General features: G+C 41.8%; 1 protein-coding gene across 3 annotated transcripts in view; it reads right to left on the bottom strand.

The window, feature by feature from the left end:
* Window positions 1-22073, bottom strand: part of BMX (BMX non-receptor tyrosine kinase) — a 26555-nt gene extending 4482 nt beyond the window's left edge. The window contains exons 1-15 of one of the 3 annotated variants that reach the window (XM_081198115.1): window positions 22038-22073; window positions 19686-19842; window positions 19439-19543; window positions 17924-18005; window positions 14882-15001; window positions 12819-12880; window positions 8972-9153; window positions 8200-8262; window positions 7873-7935; window positions 6919-6973; window positions 4896-4975; window positions 3846-3973; window positions 2070-2144; window positions 1758-1926; window positions 114-330 (exon numbers count right to left, since the gene is read on the bottom strand). In XM_081198115.1, coding sequence (XP_081054241.1) covers window positions 114-330; window positions 1758-1926; window positions 2070-2144; window positions 3846-3973; window positions 4896-4975; window positions 6919-6973; window positions 7873-7935; window positions 8200-8262; window positions 8972-9153; window positions 12819-12880; window positions 14882-15001; window positions 17924-18005; window positions 19439-19543; window positions 19686-19832 — 1548 coding nt within the window. In that variant the 5' untranslated portion in view covers window positions 19833-19842; window positions 22038-22073. Of the gene's footprint in view, window positions 1-113; window positions 331-1757; window positions 1927-2069; window positions 2145-3845; window positions 3974-4895; window positions 4976-6918; window positions 6974-7872; window positions 7936-8199; window positions 8263-8971; window positions 9154-12818; window positions 12881-14881; window positions 15002-17923; window positions 18006-19438; window positions 19544-19685; window positions 19843-20388; window positions 20708-22037 lie in introns of those variants that run through there. The other 2 variants (XM_081198114.1, XM_081198113.1) reach the window with 2 other exon arrangements.

Raw genomic sequence — 22073 nt, 5'->3', positions numbered from 1 at the left:
CTGATCAGTGCTGTGAATCTCCTAAATCACCCCCCTGCCCCCCAAACAACCACAGGTTGTTAAAAAACAAAAAAATCCACACCCATTCCAAGTTCTGCTTTCCAAGAACTTACCAAATCGCGGTGTATGAACTGATGTTCCTCAAGGAAAGCCATTGCTTCACAAACATGGTAGCACATCTCCATCAGTTGAAAGTGATGCAGCCCTTTGCCATGGGCTTTTAAGTAACTAAGCAAGCAGCCATTAGCCATGTATTCAGCCACTATGTAGATGGGATAGGTCTTTGTGCAAACACCATACAATTTAACAAGTTTGGGGTGATTCAGTTTCCTAAAACGAAGTACTGGATTTTAACACATATAAACATACACAGGGCACTTGCGTGCACCTCCAGAAACCCATGCAATTATTGTCTATTCTCAGCCCCCCCCCCCCAGAAGCTACATAAAGACATAATAATTAATAACACAGTGTAACGGCTGAGCGATACTAGTTGGATCAAAAATATAGTCAAGGAAGGCTTGACATGGCTAGTGTTTCAATAGGGATTGCAGTGCAAATATAAAACCCATATTGGCCAGAACATCCATTCATATGCATCACAAATGTTTTCGTCTAAAGGAACACTAATCAAACAATATTGTAAATAACTGACAAAAATGCTTCTTCATATTAAAGGCTTTGATAGGGCAGACAAAACCTATGGTTATCTTAGTTATGTAAAGCGACCCCTGACCGTTAGGTCCAGTTGCGGACGACTCTGGGGTTGCAGCGCTCATCTCACCTTATTGGCCGAGGGAGCCAGCGTGCAGCTTCCGGGTCATGTGGCCAGCATGACTAAGCTGCTTCTGGCGAACCAGAGCAGCGCACGGGAATGCTGTTTACCTTCCCGCCGGAGTGGTACCTATTTATCTACTTGCACTTTGAGGTGCTTTCGAACTGCTAGGTTGGCAGGAGCAGGGACCGAGCAACGGGAGCTCACCCCGTCGCAGCAATTCGAACTGCCGACCTTCTGATCAGCAAGCCCTAGGCTCTGTGGTTTAGACCACAGCAAATCATATGATTTTAGAGCTGGAAGGGCCAAGAAGGTGATCTAATCCAATGCCCTGCAATGCAGTAATGTTTTGCCTAGCATGGGACTTGAACCCATAACCCAGAGATTAAGAGTCTCATGTTCTGCTGACTGAGCTGAAGCTGAAATTATCGCATGAACGATACGGATGCTATGTCTACAGTTGCCAAAAAGTTTAAACAATCCCCTTTGGAATATTTAACAGAGGCAATTAAAAATTAGGGAAAGGGTGCTTAAACACTTCACTCTGCCCCCGAGAGCTGCATATTGCCTGTCCCTTTCGTTTATTGATTTATTGCAAATATTTTTATATTACCATTCAACAAAGGTTCCCAGGGCAGTTTACATAAAAGGAAGCGGAGGAAAAATCTTAAAATATGGAAGACAAAAACTAAAAGGCTTCAAGATCTCAAGAGCCAGATCAATACAATAAGCAGGGCTCACATTAAGGCTGAAAGGCTTGGAAGAACAGGTCACGCTTTGCCTGGTGCCAAAATGACAACAAAATAGGTAGAATTCTATGGAGAGAACAGGAGCCACCACTGAGAAGGCCCTCACTGTGGCTGCCACCTGCATTGCCTCAGACAGGGCTGATACTGACTGTCAGAAGGATCTCTACTGCAGTTCCTAATGTACGGGTAGGCACATATGGACTTGGTGTCACTTAGGGAAAACCCTTGCTTACATCATGGTTTCAGCTTCTTCCAAGAATTCATCTTCAGACATTGACCCTTCCTTGATCATTTTAACAGCAACGTATTTCTTTTTCCACTTTCCCACCTGCACCACTCCAAACTGACCACTCCCTATTTCCTTCAGCAAGACAATATCTTCACGCTTTAGCTCCCAGGGGCCTAAGTTTAATAGAAAGAGTTGTTATATTAGATCATATATATGTTGTTGTTTTTTGGTGTGGGTTTTTTTTGCTGTTGGAGAAGGGTTTCCTGGAAAAACTATTACTAATTTCCTACCACAGTCAAAAAAGGCTTTCCCCTACCTTTTCCCAAAAGTGCTGTGGATGGAACTTTGTTTGCCTTCGTGGACACTGCATGTCGAAGTCTTGTAACTATACCTAGAAATTAAGTTCACCAAATAAGGTAAGTTTGCTGAGAAAGGGAACCTGTGGCTTAAGATCTGCATGAGAGGCACTGCTGAACGTTCCATCTATAATCATAGCACACTCCATGGCAACTCGTAACAGGGTCTTCTCAGTTATGAGTCCCTGGATATGGAAATACGTCTGTCCCCTTTGTTGATGTCTTCTCAACTTCTCTTAAAGAGGTATCCATTTTGTAGCTCAGTGGTAGAGAGCATCTGCTTTGAATGTAAAATGTACCAGGTTCAACCCCTGACATTTCTATGTAGGGCTGGACTCCCAACTTTATCGTCCCTGACCACGGGCGGTGCTGACTGGGACTAGTTGGAGCTGAGGTCCAGTAATCTCTGGTAGGCCACAGATTCCTGATCCCTGATTTATGGGAATAAGCATGACCTACTTCCAAGGGGGAGGGGAAATATTTACTGTGACTAAAATATGCAGATAATTGGAGAAATCAAAAGCTGTTGTCAGATATAGTTAATGTTCTTTGTCTACTTTTGCCTGGATCTATAATAGTTATTATCATTTATAGATATACTGTGGTACCTCGGGTTAAGTACTTAATTCGTTCTGGAGGTCTGTTCTTAACCTGAAACTGTTCTTAACCTGAAGCACCACTTTAGCTAATAGGGCCTCCTGCTGCCGCTGCTGCACGATTTCTGTTCTCATCCTGAAGCAAAGTTCTTAACCCAAGGCAATATTTCTGGGTTAGCAGAGTCTGTAACCTGCAGCATATGTCACCTGAGGTACCACTGTAAAGGTAAAGGATCCCTGGACGGTTAAGTCCAATCAAAGGCGACTATGAGGTTGCGGTGCTCATCTCGTTCTTCAGACCAAGGGAGCCAGCGTTTGTCCACAGACAGCTTTCCGGGTCATGTGGCCAGCATGACTAAACTGCTTCTGGTGCAACGGAACACCGTGACAGAAGCCAGGGCGCACGAAAACGCCATTTACCTTTGAGCCACAGCAGTACCTATTTATCTACTCACACTGGTATGCTTTTGAACTGCTAGATTGGCAGAAGCTGGGACAGAGCAATGGGAGCTCACCCTGTCATGGGGATTCGAACCACCGACCTTCCGATCAGCAAGCCCAAGAGGCTCAGTGGTTTAGATCACAGCGCCACCCACTCCCCTTATCATTTACACAGCACTTGAAGATGTTGGATCTTTCCATAATAAAAGAAAACCAATAAATAATTAACAATTTGCTGTCATTTCTTGAAATTCAACATCAGCTGCCAGGAAGCAGCAACTTCACTGCCCAATGATAGGACCAGCAATGGTAAGCCTTAGTAGAATCTTCTCAGGCTGCAATTCTATGCCCAGTTTGCCTTGGAGTGAGCCTCACTGAACACAATGGGACTTACCCCTGAGTAAACATGTTTAGGCACTGCCAGTATTGCCATTAGGAAACTGAGGCTAAGAGAGAGCGGTTTGCGCATAAGTCTACCTAGCTGGTCAGAGAATGACGTAAGATGAAGATCGGGAATTCCCAGCTCACACTCTTAGACTACAATCACAAATACACCTAGTAGGGAGTAAGACCCATTGAACACAATGAAACTTACTACAGAGTAGACATGGGTAGGATTGTACTAAAAGCATACACACACAATAGGGAAATTGACATTCATGAACACAATGCAAATCATGAAATGATAAAGCGATTTACCTGCTGAATTGTGCTGATGATAATGAATAAGCTCAGGAACTGAATCAAAACAGTAATTCTCAGCCAGGTAAAACTGTTTTTTGTTGTTTACATTGACATGGTAGTGTTTAACGATTCCTTTTTTATCTCTGGAAAAAATGAAGACAAACCATTCCAGCTAGTATAAGGAAAATGAGAGGAATCTCTTAGAGGAGGGGATATTCAAAGCCCACTTGGGAGGGATAAACATTATTGAGGCCCACTAGTCACAAAGGGATGGTAGACAGAGATGGAGCTAGACATAATCACCTGGCTATTACAGACATCATTCACTATTGATAACTAATCCCTTTGGTAACAGCTAAATTATTTGCTACAGCAATTCCCTTGTGGCAGAGTTCTGTAGCTTTCCTCAAGTTTAGACATTGATTCTGGAGGTATCATGACCTGGGCTGAATCTAGGCATATATAAAAAAAAAACCCTGTGAGAATACTTTTTTTAAAAAAAAAAAAAAGTTTAAAAATATATATTGAATTTGCCATTAGCTCACCATCGCCATCTAGTGCCACATTTGTATAATACACTTAAAACACACTTTAAATGTTCTATTTGCAGCTGTATAGCTGAGTCTTCAGCCCCTCTTTTCTTTTAGCAGAATTTGCTGATCCAAAGGCTCTAAGTAGAGAGCGCAATCTGTTTTATATTTTCCCCTTCCTTCTGTGTCTCCAAGTGTTTCTGCTCATCTCCTGTAATTTCTTCTCCTTTCATGTGTGTAACTTTTAACTTATTTGCCACAAGCTGTCAGTTCCTATCATACCTCCTAATTTCTCTCTCCACTTCCCACTCTCTCTGCCCGTTTCCCCATGAGCTTTAATATAGACAAGCACATAGCACTGAAACCAGCCTTCAGAATAGGGACACTTTAATTTGAATTATATATGAACACAGATGCAATCTGAATCCAGAAAAAGCAACTGTACAGCTTGGTTCACATTTGAGGGAAGACCAATACATTAAATCAGGTATACATTATATTGGAGGGGTATATTATATATACCTTGCCTACTTACCTGCAAGTCATGCTGAGTACAGATACAGTGTATTTCCCTGCATGGCTGGAATTACGAACCATGTAAGCCCCATCCTTCCCCTTTTAATAAAAACCAGAAGAGAACCTTTGTAGTAGTTGAGAGGATGGATGCTCTGTTAGTTTTTCATAAAATGTGAGGCCTGTTTCATTGATATACACTCGTACCTTGGTTCTCGAACGCCTTGGTACTCGTACGTTTTGGCTCCCGAACGCAAAAACCCGAAAGTAAGTGTTCCAGTTTTTGAACGTTTTTCGGAAGCTGAACGTCTGATGGGGCTTCCGCTTGTGTGCAGGAAGCTCCTGCAGCCAACTGGAAGCTGCACCTTGGTTTTTTTAACGTTTCAGTAGTTGAACAGACTTCCAGAACGGATTACATTCGAGAACCAAGGTACGGCTGTATTAGAGATGTTCTAAAAGTGCATCAAACTATGCTTTTGTATAGCTCCTTGCCAATCACCAAGGGTCAGAGCAAGCAAACCGTATGCAAGGACGGACATCACCAACACACTGAGAGGCAGATGACATGCTTATGTACATTGTTCACCCTACACATATTTTTAAAAAGTTATGAAAATGCTTTTTTAAAAGTGTTTTTAAAAATACACTGAATTTTCCATTAGGCCATAGGCGCCGACTCCATGCGGCTTGAGGGGGCCCGAGCCCCCTCAAAAATTTGTTTGGGGGGCTCCGCCTCCAACAATCTCCGGCGCCCCTCCAGCAGAGCGCCATCGCCGCCCCTCCCCCAGCCCAAAATGCACAGGGTCGGGCTGCATGCCTCCTGCCCTCACTCCCGAGCAAAAGCTCCACCCACTTTATTTGCATATTCATGAGCTTATTTGTTATTCATGAGCTTTCCCGGGCCCCCCCAATATTTTTTATAAGTCCGCGTCCCTGCATTAGGCTCACCATCGCCATGTAGTGTCACATTGTATTTTGCACTTAAAACACACTTAAAGCGTTTTATTTGCAGCTGTATAGCTGAGTCCCATGACTCCTTAATTTGCACCAGAAAAAAAATATTGAGGGGGGTAGGCACAGAATGGAAGACGTTAATCGGGAGGAGGGCTGAAAGAGAAATAATAGCATAGCCGCCCATCCTAAACACATTTCCTCTGAATTCAGTTTGTGATCTAATTATAATGTTTATGCGGAAGAGTTCATTTTCTTCAGGTATTCGCAGGGGTCCATTAATGGAGAGGCAGGAGAGGAGTCAGCTGCTTGTCTCATGAGTGTTCAACTCCCTCTTGATGCCCTCAAATTTTAAAGTTAACACTAAATGAATATTTTGAGTTGGCATCTCTTCCACTACAGTTTTCTAATTCCAGGAGTGTCAGTGCCATTAAGTAGACTTGTTTTACTCTCATTGTGAACAGACAGGTGTGTGGCAGTGATGGGGGTTCAGATTGGGAGCACAGCCTGATCTAGCCTGGCCTCTCTGCATCTGCTGTCAGAAGAATTAGCTATGCAGGGTGAAGCTGCACAACAAACGGCGTGTATAGTTTGGCCCACAACATAAGAAGACAGTAATTTCGGCTCCAACCTCAACTTTGGCACAATCAGTGATGTTTCCGTTCTGCTGAAGTTCTGTTTCTGCCAAATACTACATTATCCATCTCACTGTGTGCTATTTAACATAATATAAATCATTATTTTCATATGCTATGGATTTAATGTAAACAAAGACATAATTGTTTCCATACCATTCACTTTGATGCAAAGGAAATGTTGAAACTCTGTATAAAGAAAGTCATTAATGGCGTATTGGTTGTAGGCTTTATATATATATAAATAAACATGTTGTGAGTGAATACCAAGCGTATTCACTGGATTGATTTTCATTCCAGATCTGGGATAAAAATGTGAAGAACGGCAATTTCCACTTCCGTTTCTGACTGAATTCTCTGACACTGCCAGCCTGCACTATTACAAAGGAAGGAGGTGAATGCTTGCAGCTAAAGGCAATGCATAAACCTAATAAATGTGTAGGAATTTTTAAACACTACCTTCTGCTGCAGCAGTTGTTCTGCCTGGGCCCTTGAGAGTTTACCAGCATACCAACTGCAACAAAAGAAATTGCTAACATATTACATTCACAGCACACAATTATTCTGTAATTGCATTATTATGGAGTAACACTTTCATTATTTGAACGAGGATTGAAGAATCTCTCCCGCGCAATGAGCATGCTATGATTTTGGAATAAGGTTATCTGATAAATCACTTAAAGAAAATGTTCATGTTGTTAAGCATCCCATGGAACAGGTTAAAAAGTTCTGAAGCTCACTTTTAAAACCCTCACATATTTACTAAGCAGTGGCTGCCACATGCAGTTTCTAAGTAAATACTTCTGTGAAACCTTTAAAGGCTTAAACTCCCTTGAAAATGAATTTTCAATTACTACTGTAGCGTGGATGATTGCTGCCACATTTATTTAATGCTGGTACCACGACACACACACCACACAGAGAATATATGTATACATTGCTTCCCCCCCACCCCAAATGCTTCACGAACATTATCTCATATATCCTTACAATAGACTTCTTCCTAATTGCTGAAAAGTGCCTCAGCAGTCCTTACAACAGCGTATTGCTATCTACATGTTGAAAATGTTCAGATGAGATGGAAAAATGACAGCTTGTCTAGCACCACTCAAAAAGATCGTGGCTGGTCTGGGGTGGGGGTGGGTGTAATGGGAGATTTGGAACACTTGGAGGAAGAGTGGGATGCAGATACAATAAACAGTAATAATGACAGTGTGTCGTAGTCTCTGCACAGACAGAAGCATGGGGAAGCTGGCAGTAGAAGTAGCGCTGTGTATATCAGTGCCAGCAGGATAGGGCATTTATATCTCTGCTTGCCTATCCTGTAGTAAAGGTCTTCCTGCACTGAATACTTAAACTAATGCATTGTGCACCGCCATCCCAATGATCAACCACACCGAATTTCCGCCTCACTCATTATTAGCAATGCTTTCCTCCTCTTCAGTTGATGACGCTTTAGCTGTATTGACGCTTCTTCTGCGAATGCAAAAAAGGCACAATGAGTTCTCCATTTACTCCCCAGGTCATCAGGAGAACTGCAACACTGATATTAATCTTCACCTAGGCGATAGTGAGCCAGAAAGACCACAGTCTGACTCAGAATAAGGCTGTTTCCTATGTTCCTCACTGAATCTGAGGAAGCACAGTCTAGTCACTCCTGATTTCGCAGAATAAATATATGGATTCTCTCTTTGGTATATTCAGCATAGAATATGGAAGTCAAAATGGATGGTGATTTACCTTGGTTTTTCAGTGGCCTGGGATACCTCCTTCAAATAGACGCGGGGTGCAAAGCCTTCATTTCTGCAAATGAAAAATACAAAAAAAAGTTATTTTTTAAAACCTACATGAAGCACTTGGAAGGAAGACGATGAGCAATAAAACGAAACAAATAGAGACCAGGTGACATGAAGTTGCCATGGTGTTTCTGCTGGTACTGCATGATAATTGGTGCCTTCCATCCATGTGGGATCAGGGGCAGCAATGTGGTTGGTGGATAGTCATGGTGTCTTTGTGGAAGTGGGTATCATAATTGGTTTATTACCTCTTTATTATGATTGGGCTTTTCACACTGCTGCTGGGACAACATCAATGTAAACTCTGGCATAACAGGAGATTACTCCACTGGGTGATAGGAGTGCACAAGTCAAAGCATGTACAGCCAGCTAACCTCTGCATACAGCATACATATGGTTTCTCTCCATTTTATCCTCACAGAAACCCTGTGAGGTAGATTAGCTGAGAAGGACTTTGAATGAACCAAGGTTCGTGGAGCTTCTAGGCTAAGATTTGAACCTAGTCCAAGACCATCAACCATCCATGTAAACATACTCAGTTCATGCACCATCCGAATTGATCATTAGACAAGCTTTAAACAAAATAACACAGTGGGGTTGTTTGTTAAACTGGGGTAATCTTCGTTAGAATTCTTCTGAGTACATCGGCTAACAGAATATGAAAACTATACCTCAGTAATAAGGAAATCTCTCTAAAGAACGCAGAGGAAACTTACCCGTCCAAATCCTTCACGAGCCACCAATCAGGAGCCTCATCGTTCATAACATAATATTTACTGTTTCTCACAAGAGGAACATCAGAGTTTCCTTTTGGCTCATAATTATAAATAGCTACTGCTTCTTTCAGAAATGACTTGTCAAGTGTTTGACCTGGAGGTTGATGGTCGTACTCGTTGTTCTGAAAGCCAGTAACATAAGATATGCCACAAAAGAATTTAGAAAAAGAAATCATTGCCGTTTCAACAACAACAACAAATTACACAGCGCTTTTCAAGTGTCCAGTGTACTCTACAAGCGTAACCTCATTAATCCTTAAACTGTGGCTAAGGAAGGTCCTTTATCAACATGAACAGAAAAATCAGTACCTGTAATTTGTACAATTATAAGATGCCAACGAACTATGAACTAATCACTGACCTACAGCACTCTCCCCCACTCCTGTGTCTGCCCACAGCTGCATGTGCCATTGGGAGTAAAAATGTTGCCCATTTCTGAAAAATTTGGGACAAAGTTATCATGAATGTTCCATGTATATGCAAAGAGTGCGCTAAGGGTCGAGAGTCACAAACAACTATTAAAATTGTATCCTGGGTCATCCTGTTTTCTGATTTGCCTGTACAGTCTAGAGCAGAAGTGAATCATCCTGTGCTTGCTTAACCAACCCTAAGCAAACAAGCTACCACTTGGGTTGGCAGAAGAGATCGCCTATGAATGACTACCATTGTCAGGGGCATCCAGTGAGAAAGGTAGTTAAAGGTAAAGGGACCCCTGACCATTAGGTCCAGTCATGGCCGACTCTGGGGTTGCAGCGCTCATCTCGCTTTATTGGCCAAGGGAGCCAGCGTACAGCTTCCGGATCATGTGGCCAGCATGACTAAGCCGCTTCTGGCGAACCAGAGCAGTGCATGGAAACACCATTTACCTTCCCGCCGGAGTGGTACCTATTTATCTACTTGCACTTTGACGTGCTGCTAGGTGGGCAGGAGCAGGGACCGAGCAACGGGAGCTCACTCCGTCGCAGGGATTCGAACCGCTGACCTTCTGGTCAGCAAGTCCTAGGCTCTGTGGTTTAACCCACAGTGCCACCTGCGAAAGGTACACCCTTCTGATTAGGTTTAGGTTTAGGTCATTGCCAGTTCACTGCATTTCTTTATGGAAATCCCATCAGAAACAACAAACCTGTGGTTGTTGTGAGGCTATTGATTGCATATAAACAGGCTACACATTATACATCATAGATCAGAGAATTGCTTTAAGCTGCTTAGAATCTCCTTGCAAAAAGTGCTAAATCACAAGCTGCCAAGGAGATAACATGGGAGTTGGGCCAGATGACCAGGAGGAGGTTGGGGAACTGAAAGGGGAAAGGTCCTGAAAAGCCCTAAGATCAAGTGCTGGTGAAAGCTGGAAAACGGGAAGTGCCACCAGATGTTTCCTGAAAAGCCCTTAGATCTAGTGCTAGTGAAAGCTGGAATGCTTGACAATGTGTGTGGAAGTGAAAGGACATGGGTATTCTCAGTGGAAAACTACTGAGCTGATATTAAATCCTGAAAGTACAGAATTAGCCTTGACATGGTCAAACCCAGTGAAAATCCTGTCCATGTATAAAGTTGGCACAGATATAATCTAAGATTGTATGTTTTGGCCTGGACTTAGAGGCGGGTGAACTATTTTAGATGCCCATAGTGGAAGTGGGGTCTCAGCAGACATTTGAGCTAGGATGCTGGCTCATGAAAACTGAGTAAGTTGACTCAGTTTCAAGATTATTAGCAGAGTCAGTGCGTATGCCAGCTAAACTGACTTAATGGGGGTGGGTCTGGTGGTCTTATCTGTACTTGGCCAATGCTAAACAGCTTGATATCACAAATGACCCTTTGTGGGGCTTGGCAGAATAGCTGCGGGGATATAAAATCACACGTTCATCCCTGCCAGACCTTAAACTTTATTATGAATCAGCTGCTTTTTGCTGGCTGAGAGAATGGCTGCTTCTTGAAAACACAGATGTGTTGGATTTAGAAGGTTTTAACAATGCATTTGGCTGGCATGCATATTTGTGGTATGATAAGGTAAAAGCACATAAAGCGTTTAGAAACCATATTGTAAGAAAAGAACTGTTTAATGTTTGGATAAGATATAAGGATTTGTTAGAAAAGAGAACTCCAAGATGGCTGTCACCAATGGAAGCGAAGGCACAGAAAAAACTCAATATGGAGGCCAAATGGCCAAAATATTGGGAAATTTTGGAGCAAGATGGAGACAGAATAAAATTGCAGAGCTTTGAAAAATTGAAAAACAAAATGCGAGATTGGCTCCATTATTACCAAACAATGGAGGCTTACAATTTGGACAAAAAAGTTGGTTTCCAGGTGGAAAAATAAAAATTGGAAACAGAATTGTTGGATCCAAAAATTAAGAATTTGTCAAGAATGTATAACTTGCTGTTGAAATGGAATACTCAGGATGAAACGGTGAAATCAGCTATGATTAAATGGGCACAAGATGTTGGACATAACATAATTATGGCTGACTGGGAACAGTTATGGACCACAGGTATGAAATTCACGGCATGTAATGCCTTAAGAGAAAATTTAATGAAAATGATTTATAGGTGGTACATGACACCAGTCAAGCTTGCAAAAATTTACCATTTGCCTGACAATAAATGTTGGAAATGTAATGAGACTGAAGGTACATTTTTTCACCTTTGGTGGACATGCCCAAGGATTAAGACATTCTGGGAGATGATTTATAACAAAATGAAAAAGATATTTAAATATACTTTTCTGAAGAAACCAGAGGCCTTTCTCCTGGGCATGGTCGGCCAATTGGTGCCAAAGAAGGATAGAACTTTTTTTATGTATGCAACAACAGCAGCAAGAATACTCATCGTGAAGTATTGGAAGACACAAGATTTACCCACCCAGGAAGAATGGCAGATGAAGTTGATGGACTATATGGAACTGGCGGAAATGACTGGCAGAATCCGAGACCAGGGAGAAGAATCGGAAGAAGACTGGAAAAAGTTTAAAGACTACTTACAGAAATACTGTAAAATTAATGAATGTTAGAAAAATGTTGGAATGAAGTTATATGGCTTTAGTAGAAATGTTATAAGGAATTAAGTATAGATAGATTAATAGAGTATTAAAGGGAAAAATAAGGTTTGAATGTGTTAAGATAATTATAGGATAGAAAACAGAGGAAGATGGAAAGGAATTGCTGAAACAATTAATAGAAGTGGAATACAAAAAGGGAGGTGTGAGGAGGTCTTGGAAATAAGTGAATGAAAGATAAGATATTGAAATTGGATTGTGTTTTAAATGGTTTTTGTTTTGTTTTGTTAGTGGTTTGTGTGTTAGTGTTTTGTAGTGTTTTTTGTATTGTATTGTTGAATTGTTTTTTTTTGGTTTTCTGTTTAAACAGTTGAAAAAATAATAAATATTATTTTTAAAAAATAAAATAAAATCACACATTCATGGCCATCTCTTAATAATCTGATTCTTGTGAGGAGTCCCATTTTGGGAAATGTCTTGTATGTGTAAGCATGTTAACTTTCTGCTATAACCTTCGATCTTCTTTACTGTAATAATTCTGGAATAAAATTCTCTAGTACCTATTCCTGGTGTGTTCTGAATAGCTTGGTCCAATCCCTTACAAGTTTTGAGAAGACGACCCTACATGAATATCCTTCACCATTTACATGATTTATAAAGTCTACGTTTCCATCTGTTCCAAGAGAAAGATGAGGCAAGGGCCCCTCTTCTTTCAAACAGTCCCACATTGTTCATCCTAATGGAAGCAGCATATCTAAACAATCCATATTCACTGTGGCAAAGTTTTATTCACCTGTGCTCCTGGTACTGGTGGAAGCGGTTTCACTGCACTGCTTGCACTGTGAAGAATGTAATCTATATCAAGAATTAAGGGGGGAAGGTCTGGGTGAAATTAATGCCCTGAATCTCCACTGACAAGCAGACTTTGGAAAACCCTTATGTGGCAGCTTTGTTTATTACCATAGGAGTAATGGACTAACCCAGAGTGGGCTGCATCGTTCCCTCATTAATTACCTTTTGAGAGCAAAATCTGGTTGAAAACAGACTGTGGGGTTACAATGTGGACCTTGGTCTAATCCATTTATATTCCTACATTCTAAGCAAGCATGGTATAAACACGCTTCTTTAAAAGCATGAACTGTTTGAAAAAGGCTTAACTGCATTGTGCTGAAAACCTCGGAGTCTAAAGGGTGGTTGGGAAGAGTTTCTTCCTCCTCATCTAACTGTACAAATTAACTGGAAAACAAAACAGTGACGTTTTGTGCCAAGAACTCGGATGGAGAGCAATATTTGCATGTAGATAGTTTGTTTTGGAAATACTTCAGCTCACTGACATTTGCAGCTTTGTAAAAACAACAGGGCATTGGTTATTTCTCTTCCAGCAAGTTTGCTGTGCTTCCCCCTCACTGTTGGGAAAGGCTCCATCTGAGCAGTACTACTTTCATCTGCAAGCGGGTTGCTCTTCTTCAAATAAGCACATATGGTAGGGCAGGCATCCCCAAACGTGGCCCTCCAGCTGTTTTGGGACTACAGTTCCCACCATCCCTGACCACTGGTCCTGTTAGCTAGGGATGATGGGAGTTGTAGTCCCAAAACAGCTGGAAGGCCGAGTTTGGGGGTGCCTGTGGTAGGGGAAAAGCTAGGCTGGAACGCTCCCCTCCAATATGCCAGTTTTCTATATGGACGGATTTGATTGATTGATTGATTGATTGAATGTATGGAGCAGGAGCATCCAATCATGTAACCCCCCACCTGCAATCTGAAATTATACACCCCAGATACAGAGGGTGGTACAGTATTTAACCAAGTTATACTCAGAGTAGACCTACTGAAATTAATGGTGCTAACTTAGTCATACTAAAAGGCTCAGGACCGCAATACCTTAAGGACCATCTCTCCCCATACAAACTGACCTAGACTTGTCATGTAATAATAATAATAATAATAATAATAATAATAATAATAATAATAATAATAATAATAATTCATTTATACCCCGCCCATCTGGCTGGGTTTCCCCAGCCATTCTGGACAGCTCCCAACAGAATTAAAAGCACAATAAAACATCAAACATCAAAAACCTTCCTAAACAGGGCTGCCTTCAGATGTCTTCTAAAAGTCAGGTAGTTGTTTATTTCCTTGACAACTGATGGGAGGGCGTTCCACAGGGCGGGTGCCACTACCAAGAAGGCCCTTCTCTGTGTCCCCTCTCCCTGAGAGGTTCGGAGGGTGGCAACATGAGAAAGGACCTTTTCTATGGTGGCTTCCTGGTGCTATTGGGACTTATGATTTTTTTTTTCCTGTGACTGTTTTATTGTTTCTTATTATTGCATTATGTCAATTATGTTTTTAATGTTGTACACAGTCCTTGGATCTTTGCATGAAAGGGTGGAATATAAATTGAATAAATAATAGATCATAATAATTTCAGTGGGCTAAACTGAGTTGAATGTCACCCATTAACATTACTCACACCATGGATTTAAATCACTTTAAACACTTATGGTGGTTTTCCTCAAAGAATTATCGGAGCTGTGGTTTGCTAAGGATGCTGAGGGCTGTTAAGGAAACCTCTATTCCACTCCAAGAACTACAACTCCCAGAGTGCTTTAACAGTCAGTCACTCTTCACGTGGGCTTACTGTTACTGACATCTTTGTTGCTTTTATTGCAAAAGTGTGGTTTTGGTCTGTATACTCCATTGTGATATTTTATATGAAAGGGCAGTTTGTAAAAAAAAAGAAAGAAATGCAAATGCCTAGGAAAATAAAAATTAAATAAATAATATTGGAAAGGGCACAAAAAGCCTCAAATTTACATTGTACGAATGATAGAAAGAGATGAAACAACACATTACACTTTCCCCAGATTATGCATCCAGGAGCCGCTTTGCAGGTTTGATTGCAGCACAGGAACTTCCCGTTGGAATAGAATCTGCTGTGGTACTTGTTTAGTAAATCTGTATTGCCCAGAATCTCTGGAAAGCATAGAAAACAGAGGAGGTGGGGGGTGACAGGGGAGAGAGAGGAAGAGACTAAAAATGTTTTCTGCTATAAAACAATATAGACTAATAGCTTAGATGTAGGGCCCATTCACATGGACAAGGTGCGAATGCTGAGAATATGGATATGGACTGAGGTCAGGGCCGGCCCTGCCATTAGGCAGATGAGGCAACAGCTTCAGCAAGCAAATGTTCAGGGATGGAAACCAGTGGCGAGGTCATAGTGGATAGGGCTGTGGTTGCCCCAGGGCCTAGCCTGCCCCTCCTAGGTTGCTACACTCAGAAATAGTGGAAGATGTTGTCCTGCTGCAAGTCTTGAAGTAAGATTCAGCCAGGGGTCTGGTCAACTTTTGCTCATGGAACAGGAGGGACTCCATTTTGGTTTTCGGCTCAGGCTGCACAATATTGTGGACCAGCCCTGGCTGAGTGTATCAGTGCAGTGATAACTGTACTAACAGTTTAGAAATGGTTGACACTGCACTTCTATACACGTTCTGCTCAAAAGGAAGCTTCAATGGGGCTTATTCCCAGGTCAGCAGATACGGGATTGTAGCTTTAGCCTCTGGTTCAGAGCTCCCGAGTCCTCTGTTACTTTAAAGCATTTATATACCACTTTACATCACCTTAAATTTCAAGGTAATGCACAGCATAAAAATAAAATAAGTCACTAAAGCAAAAGTAAAAGCAACAGATAAAATCTGACTTATATATATATATATATATATATATATATATATATATATATATATATATATTGCACATACTGAACTTCAACCTGAGCTGGAATTCCTCATTCTCTTTCATGAAGGGGGCAGTTTTGCACACATAGGGAGATGCCTTATTTACATGTGTGCATGTGCATGCGCGTATACTTTCCAACAAGCCTTTTAAATTGAGATCTTTCCCAGCCTGTATCTGTATTTGAATTGTTTCAAAAGTGTTTGTAAAGACGTTTCGTCATTTGTGGTTTGGTGCCCTGGGCTTCTTTGGGAGGAAGAGCAGGGTATAAATTGAATGAATAAATACCAAGTCAGAACATTGATCCATTGGGCTTAGTGCTACCTACACTCAAAGTAGCTCTGCAAGGGCTTAGGCAGGGGGTGCTCTGGCCCTTCCTTATGAAGGTTTCTGCTTCCAGTGGAATGAACCGGGGAACTCTGTGTGTGTCCATCAGCCCCCAAAATGTCAAAGAAGCACTGACGTTGAACCTGTGGTGCAGGCGTATACACTAAGTGTGCTAAAGACCAGAGCCGTAGCTAGGTGATCTTGCGCCCCTGGCAGAACCATCCAGATTGCGCCCCCTAACCACGGACTGTAGAGGTAACGCTCTGCTTTGCAAAGGCAAACCTCACCCCAGATGTGCAACAGTATGTCAAGGAGCATTATGCCTGCTTTCCCCGACCTTTTTCCTTCTTGGCTATCAGACAGGGTTCCCTCCCCCCCCCCTGACTTTTTGTCCTTTCACAATTTTGTTTGCTAGACACATCGCTTGGCTGGAGCATGGTGGGGAACACAGACGTAATCAAGTATCAGGGAGAACATTCGAGGGAAGCACCTGCTGACACGTGTATTTGCTAACGCTGGAAATGTGCGTAGATGGAAATACGTTAAGTTCAGGGTGGTTTCACTACTGTTTCCAATTGCTGACTTTTGCTAATAAAAGGAGTCTCTGCAGAGCTAGCCGGCAGCTTGCTTGGAGCATGCTTGCCAGCGTGCTTCTGCACAGCTCACCTGCATTACCAATTCCTGTCTCATGGCTTCACTTCAACGGACAAATTGGCTCTTTTTTCAGCCTCTCCTCTAACCGCCCCGCCCCCCTGCACCCATTCAATTCCTCACATACTTCACCTTGTAATGAATTTTTTTTTTTGTAATGAATTCTGATTGAAGGAGGCTGAAACAGATAGAGGACACCAAGATGGGGAAGGCTGACCTAGATGATGGTATATAGGCATCTCCCCACTTATGTGCGGGTTACCTTCCGGGCCCCTGTGTGCATAAGTGAAGTTGCATAAAGTGAGGAGCAACCCACTTTAATAGGGAGGAGGGCATGGGAGCCAGCTCCTTGGGGTTCCTTCGCTCCCCTATAATATTTGAGGAGCCCCCCCGTTAATGGGCATTGCCATTCAATTAGCAAGCATGCGCTCTATCTCAATTATACAGGGTGGTACTTACCTGCCACCCCCATATATTTTATTCAACTTGGCACCCTTGAAGGAGGGTGTGCGAGAGGAGAGAGAGAGAAAAGTGACAAGTGGCTAGGCAGGCTGGACAGGGCACCCAGAGGAGGGTCTTGGCAACCGATTTTGCAGTCCCCCCCCCACCTGCGCCCCTGGCAGGGGTCCACCTCACTACCCACTAGCTACGGCCCTGGTAAAGGCTAGGCAGCCACCATAAAACACATATGCCATTTTGATTGTTACAAAAATTAGTTTTCAATTTCAAAGCAGCTAATCTGCTAAAAAAAAAGTTCAATTGGTTGACTGAACTCTGAAAGCCTCCCATCGTGTTTTCTTCTTCAAGCTGTTCTGTAAAGAGCTTTCTCACAAAGGCACTATCAATTTCCTTATGTCAGCCAAGTTTCATTATGCTACAGTGGTACCTCGGGTTACAGACGCTTCAGGTTACAGACGGTTCAAGTTACAGACTCTAACCCAGAAACAGTACCTCGGGTTAAGAACTTTGCTTCAGGATGAGAACAGAAATCGCACGGCGGCAGCAGGAGGCCCCATTAGCTAAAGTGGTGCTTCAGGTTAAGAACAGTTTCAGGTTAAGAACGGACCTCCAGAACGAATTAAGTTCTTAACCCAAGGCACGACTGTATTTGGAATGGAAATCCTTTCAGGTTAGCTGTTAAACGTTAAAGAGTCCTCAGAGTCTGATGAAACAGCTTGTTACCTTTATGCAAAGCTTCCAGCCATCGGCTCCGGCTCTCTTCGTTTGCAGAGAAAACATACAGGAGGCCACCTTTGTACACAATCTATGCATAGGGGGAAACAGTTTTGTAGTTACTGAGCACTAAAATAAATAATGCACTGCTGGCCTGCCAGATGCTGGTGTATTTCATGTGTTATATGGGTAAAACCAGTATAATTTCAGACACTGCCATGTGCAGAGAGTTATAAATTACAGTGCATGGCGGGGGAGGTAGATGAATTAATTCAAGCTGTGCATACAACAGATTTGAATGTGTATATTTGGGAAATCAGTCTGAGCTGGGTTTAGATCTGAATCCAGAATCAATATCAGCATAAAAATAAAAAATAAAAGGATAAGCAAAAATATTATCAGTCCAAAAATTCAAATAAAACAAAAACATGTCATCAAAAAGCAGCGTTACACCCAGCATTTAGCATAATAACAGCAGAAGTGAGCTTAAAACAGCTCCCTATGCCTCAAATGATCTTTCAAAGCATACTTTGCAGCAAAGTATTATCTGGGTAGGAACAAGACAGGCCACTGCCCTAGAAAGGGCGTTCCAAATACAGAAAGTTCTGTGGAAACCAAATAATTCATCCCCTAGGTGATGTTAACTTTTTGGTCATTTCTTCTGAATTACAAGTCATTTGGTGGCATTCAAACCGTAAAACACACCAGGAAGCATCCACCAAGCAAATCTCCAAAAATATGGGTTTATATTGTTGCATGCCATCCCAATTTCCAAGCAGTGCAAGCTTCCAGGTGCTTGCCCTCGGTTCAGTTTCCCCGGACTGAGGCAAAACGGAGACTGTGGCGTTTTCAGGATGTATGGTTTGTTTATACATATATACAACCTGAGCCTACGATGGACGGGCTAACGGCATTAACACCCCAAGAAGGTCTTTCTTCTTCCTCGGATTCAAACAGGAATCAGGCATGACTCTGTCTCTCCCAACTGCCCAGCCTGCTGCCTGCCCCTTCTCCTTTCTAGCTCTCTCTTTTCCAACTCCCAGCACTGGCCTTTGCCTACCAGTGAGTTGAAGGAGGATGGCCCACCTATTTGTTATCCGGCACAGAGCCACTTCTTTTGTTACCTCATTGGCCCATACTTAGAGGACCATTACCTCACTAGGAAGCTAGCCTGCCTATTCCAGGATTTGAATCCGTGCTGGATCCAGGAATTAAAGGGGGCTCAGGCATACAGTCTACCCACCCTAAACTCATAATAACACACTTGCCAAAACATCTGGTAAAGGCTTCCTTTCAGCATTGCTGCATTTAAGTTATTGGAGGAGACTTTTTTTCAAGATATCTGAACAAGTATACCAAGCCACTGAAGGAGGTCTTTTGGCTGAAATGTCTTGGGCCACCAGTATATATTCATCAACATGCTGAGGCAGGGCTTTCTCTTTTTGGAAGGGCATTCAAACTATAGGCACCATCCAGCAAAATATGAATTTGCTACCAAAAATATTTTATTGTATACAGCTTTACCTGGAAGGGATACTGCCTCTCTGGCGGGGCTGGTTCATCTAGATTCACTTCCTCCGCACATCGAATTTTCTTAATGTCAATTGACCCTTTTCTGGTTCCTTTTTTCTAAGAACATAAAAGGAAGTAGGGAGAAAGTTTCCAACACCCATAAGAAGGAATACATAACATGAAAAGGCGTTAGCCAGAGGTTGAATACCCAAGAATCTCTTACCCGCTTACATTGCATTCTAAGAAATCTATTTCTCACCTCTTTGTCATATTCATAGTAGGAAAGGCTTGTTTTCGTAAGAACAAAGAGTCGTTCTTTGTAATTATTTGGAGATATTTTTTTCTTTTGCTGAGACTTCTTCATCAGCAACTCTTCTAGAATGATTCTATTCTCCATGGTTTCCATTTTACGGTCACTAAAAGAGCAGGAAATGTTCCAAGTTAGAGAGCACCAATTAACCAACTGCAAAACTGAATCAAATTTGCAATTAAAATAATTCAATGTCAAATCTGAGTCTAGAACATAGCCCTTGTTACATATTATTTACCTACTCTCAAAATAAACAGCAACATAGAAACATTAGTTCTTTCGACTAAAATATAATGCTTGTAAACAATCCCATTTATTCCAGTGGATCTTGACTTTCAAATATGCGTATTTATAAATATAACCCAAGCAAAATTATGTGCAAGATGGCAATTCTGAAGCAAAAAACCCAACAAATTAAAATGAGCAACAAAAGGAAACATCGGTATATTTCCTAGATTGTACAGACCTAAAAAACGCTCCCAGGCTTAATACGCAAATATCACTGGAAATGTCAAAAATATAAGTTGCACTTATTTTTAAAAGGTCATATGCGCACAGGAATACTAAAAGGCAGTATAATTTATTATGTGATGCCATAATGCGTACAAAATAATAATACTAATAAATTAAAATAAGAAGAAATGAGGCTTACCTCAACAAGGCACTTCCTACAGAGACAATATTCCTCTTCTCATGATGGATTCAAGAGGAAGTATCCTTCTCATTGCTTCTTTTACATATTTACCAAATATAGGAATGTCGTTCAGATGTTATTTGCATACAACTCATATTGTCCAACATCCCCTTTCCCAGTTATAACACACCTGTCTCTTGTTAGTTCGTCCATTTTTTGTACCAAGAGAAATGTTTTCCAATGAATTGTTTGGGGTACGTTTTCACAAAGCAACACAACTGGAGTTTATACTGCTTGTTTTCCACTGAGGGAATGAATGCCCTATGTGTGCAAATGTGATAGTCCCCCCCCCCCCCCAAGAAATCTGGATAACTGAAGTTAGGACTGATGCACCAGACAACACTCTCCCCATTTTGAATTTCACATGCGTAGTGCTTTTAAGGAAGGTTGAACTATTTCTTAGGTATAAATATTAATTATGAGAATTATATTTAAAAAAATCACACTCAGTGATATTTATTTTGTTTCTTCTTCCTGTTGTTGTTTAGTCGTTCAGTCGTGTCCGACTCTTCGTGACCCCATGGACCAGAGCACGCCAGGCACTTCTGTCTTCCACTGCCTCCCACAGTTTGGTCAGACTCATGCTGGTAGCTTCGAGAACACTGTCCAACCATCTCGTCCTCTGTCGTCCCCTTCTCCTTGTGCCCTCCATCTTTCCCAACATCAGGGTCTTTTCCAGGGAGTCTTCTCTTCCCATGAGTTGGCCAAAGTATTGGAGCCTCAGCTTCAGGATCTGTCCTTCCAGTGAGCACTCAGGGCTGATTTCTTTAAGAATGGATAGCTTTGATCTTCTTGCAGTCCACGGGACTCTCAAGAGTCTCCTCCAGCACCATAATTCAAAAGCATCAATTCTTCAGCGATCAGCCTTCTTTATGGTCCAGCTCTCACTTCCAAACATCACTACTGGTTCTTCTTCCTACTTCTCTGCTATCTTTCTTCTAGGGCACTTCCACACAGCTGTTTATTGTGGATGTGCTGCTGCTCAGGCACGCATGTTTTGTGTTGCATCCACACAATATCATCCTCATCAAAATATTTCCCCATTTAATCCAGTTTGATCCAGGCTTCCCAGAAAACCTGATAAATAAATGGGGGGGGGGGGAGAGAACCCCACACTTAGCAGGAATGGTAAATTTGGTTTAAATTGGAAGGAGCGGGGAATACAAGGTCGCATTTTGATTAAGAATGTACCATGTGGACGGTGGAAAAAATTCCACTCATGAGCAGCACTGAATTCACAAATTAGCTCCTTCCAGCTTCTGTCTCATTTTGTAGTTCTTGGGAGTTTCCATAGTTTAAAGACCTCATTTCCTCTTGTACCCTGTTGCACTTCCTTTCCTCAGCAACCAGGATGCAGCTTTCCTCTGTTGGGTTCTTTTGAAATCAGATACCGCTTCGGAACTGTTATAAGGAAAAACTGCTCTGGGGGCGCTCAGGGGACAGTTTTTTCTTTTAACAAAAGTAATTTTGCACAAATACTACTACACAGTAAGTATGTGGTATGTTAAAAAAAATAAAAATCTCACCCCATGGCAAATGTAAAATGTGAAAACTTTGCAGAAGTGAAGTCACCGTATTGTTAATTTACAGTGTTATGGCATACATACCTATTCAGAAGCAAATATTTGTGTTTAATGGAGCTT

Source organism: Podarcis bocagei (genome assembly GCF_964188305.1).
Source record: "Podarcis bocagei genome assembly, chromosome: 6".
In the NCBI taxonomy this organism is placed as follows: Eukaryota; Metazoa; Chordata; class Lepidosauria; order Squamata; family Lacertidae; genus Podarcis; species Podarcis bocagei.
This window is presented reverse-complemented; position numbering and strand designations above follow the sequence as displayed.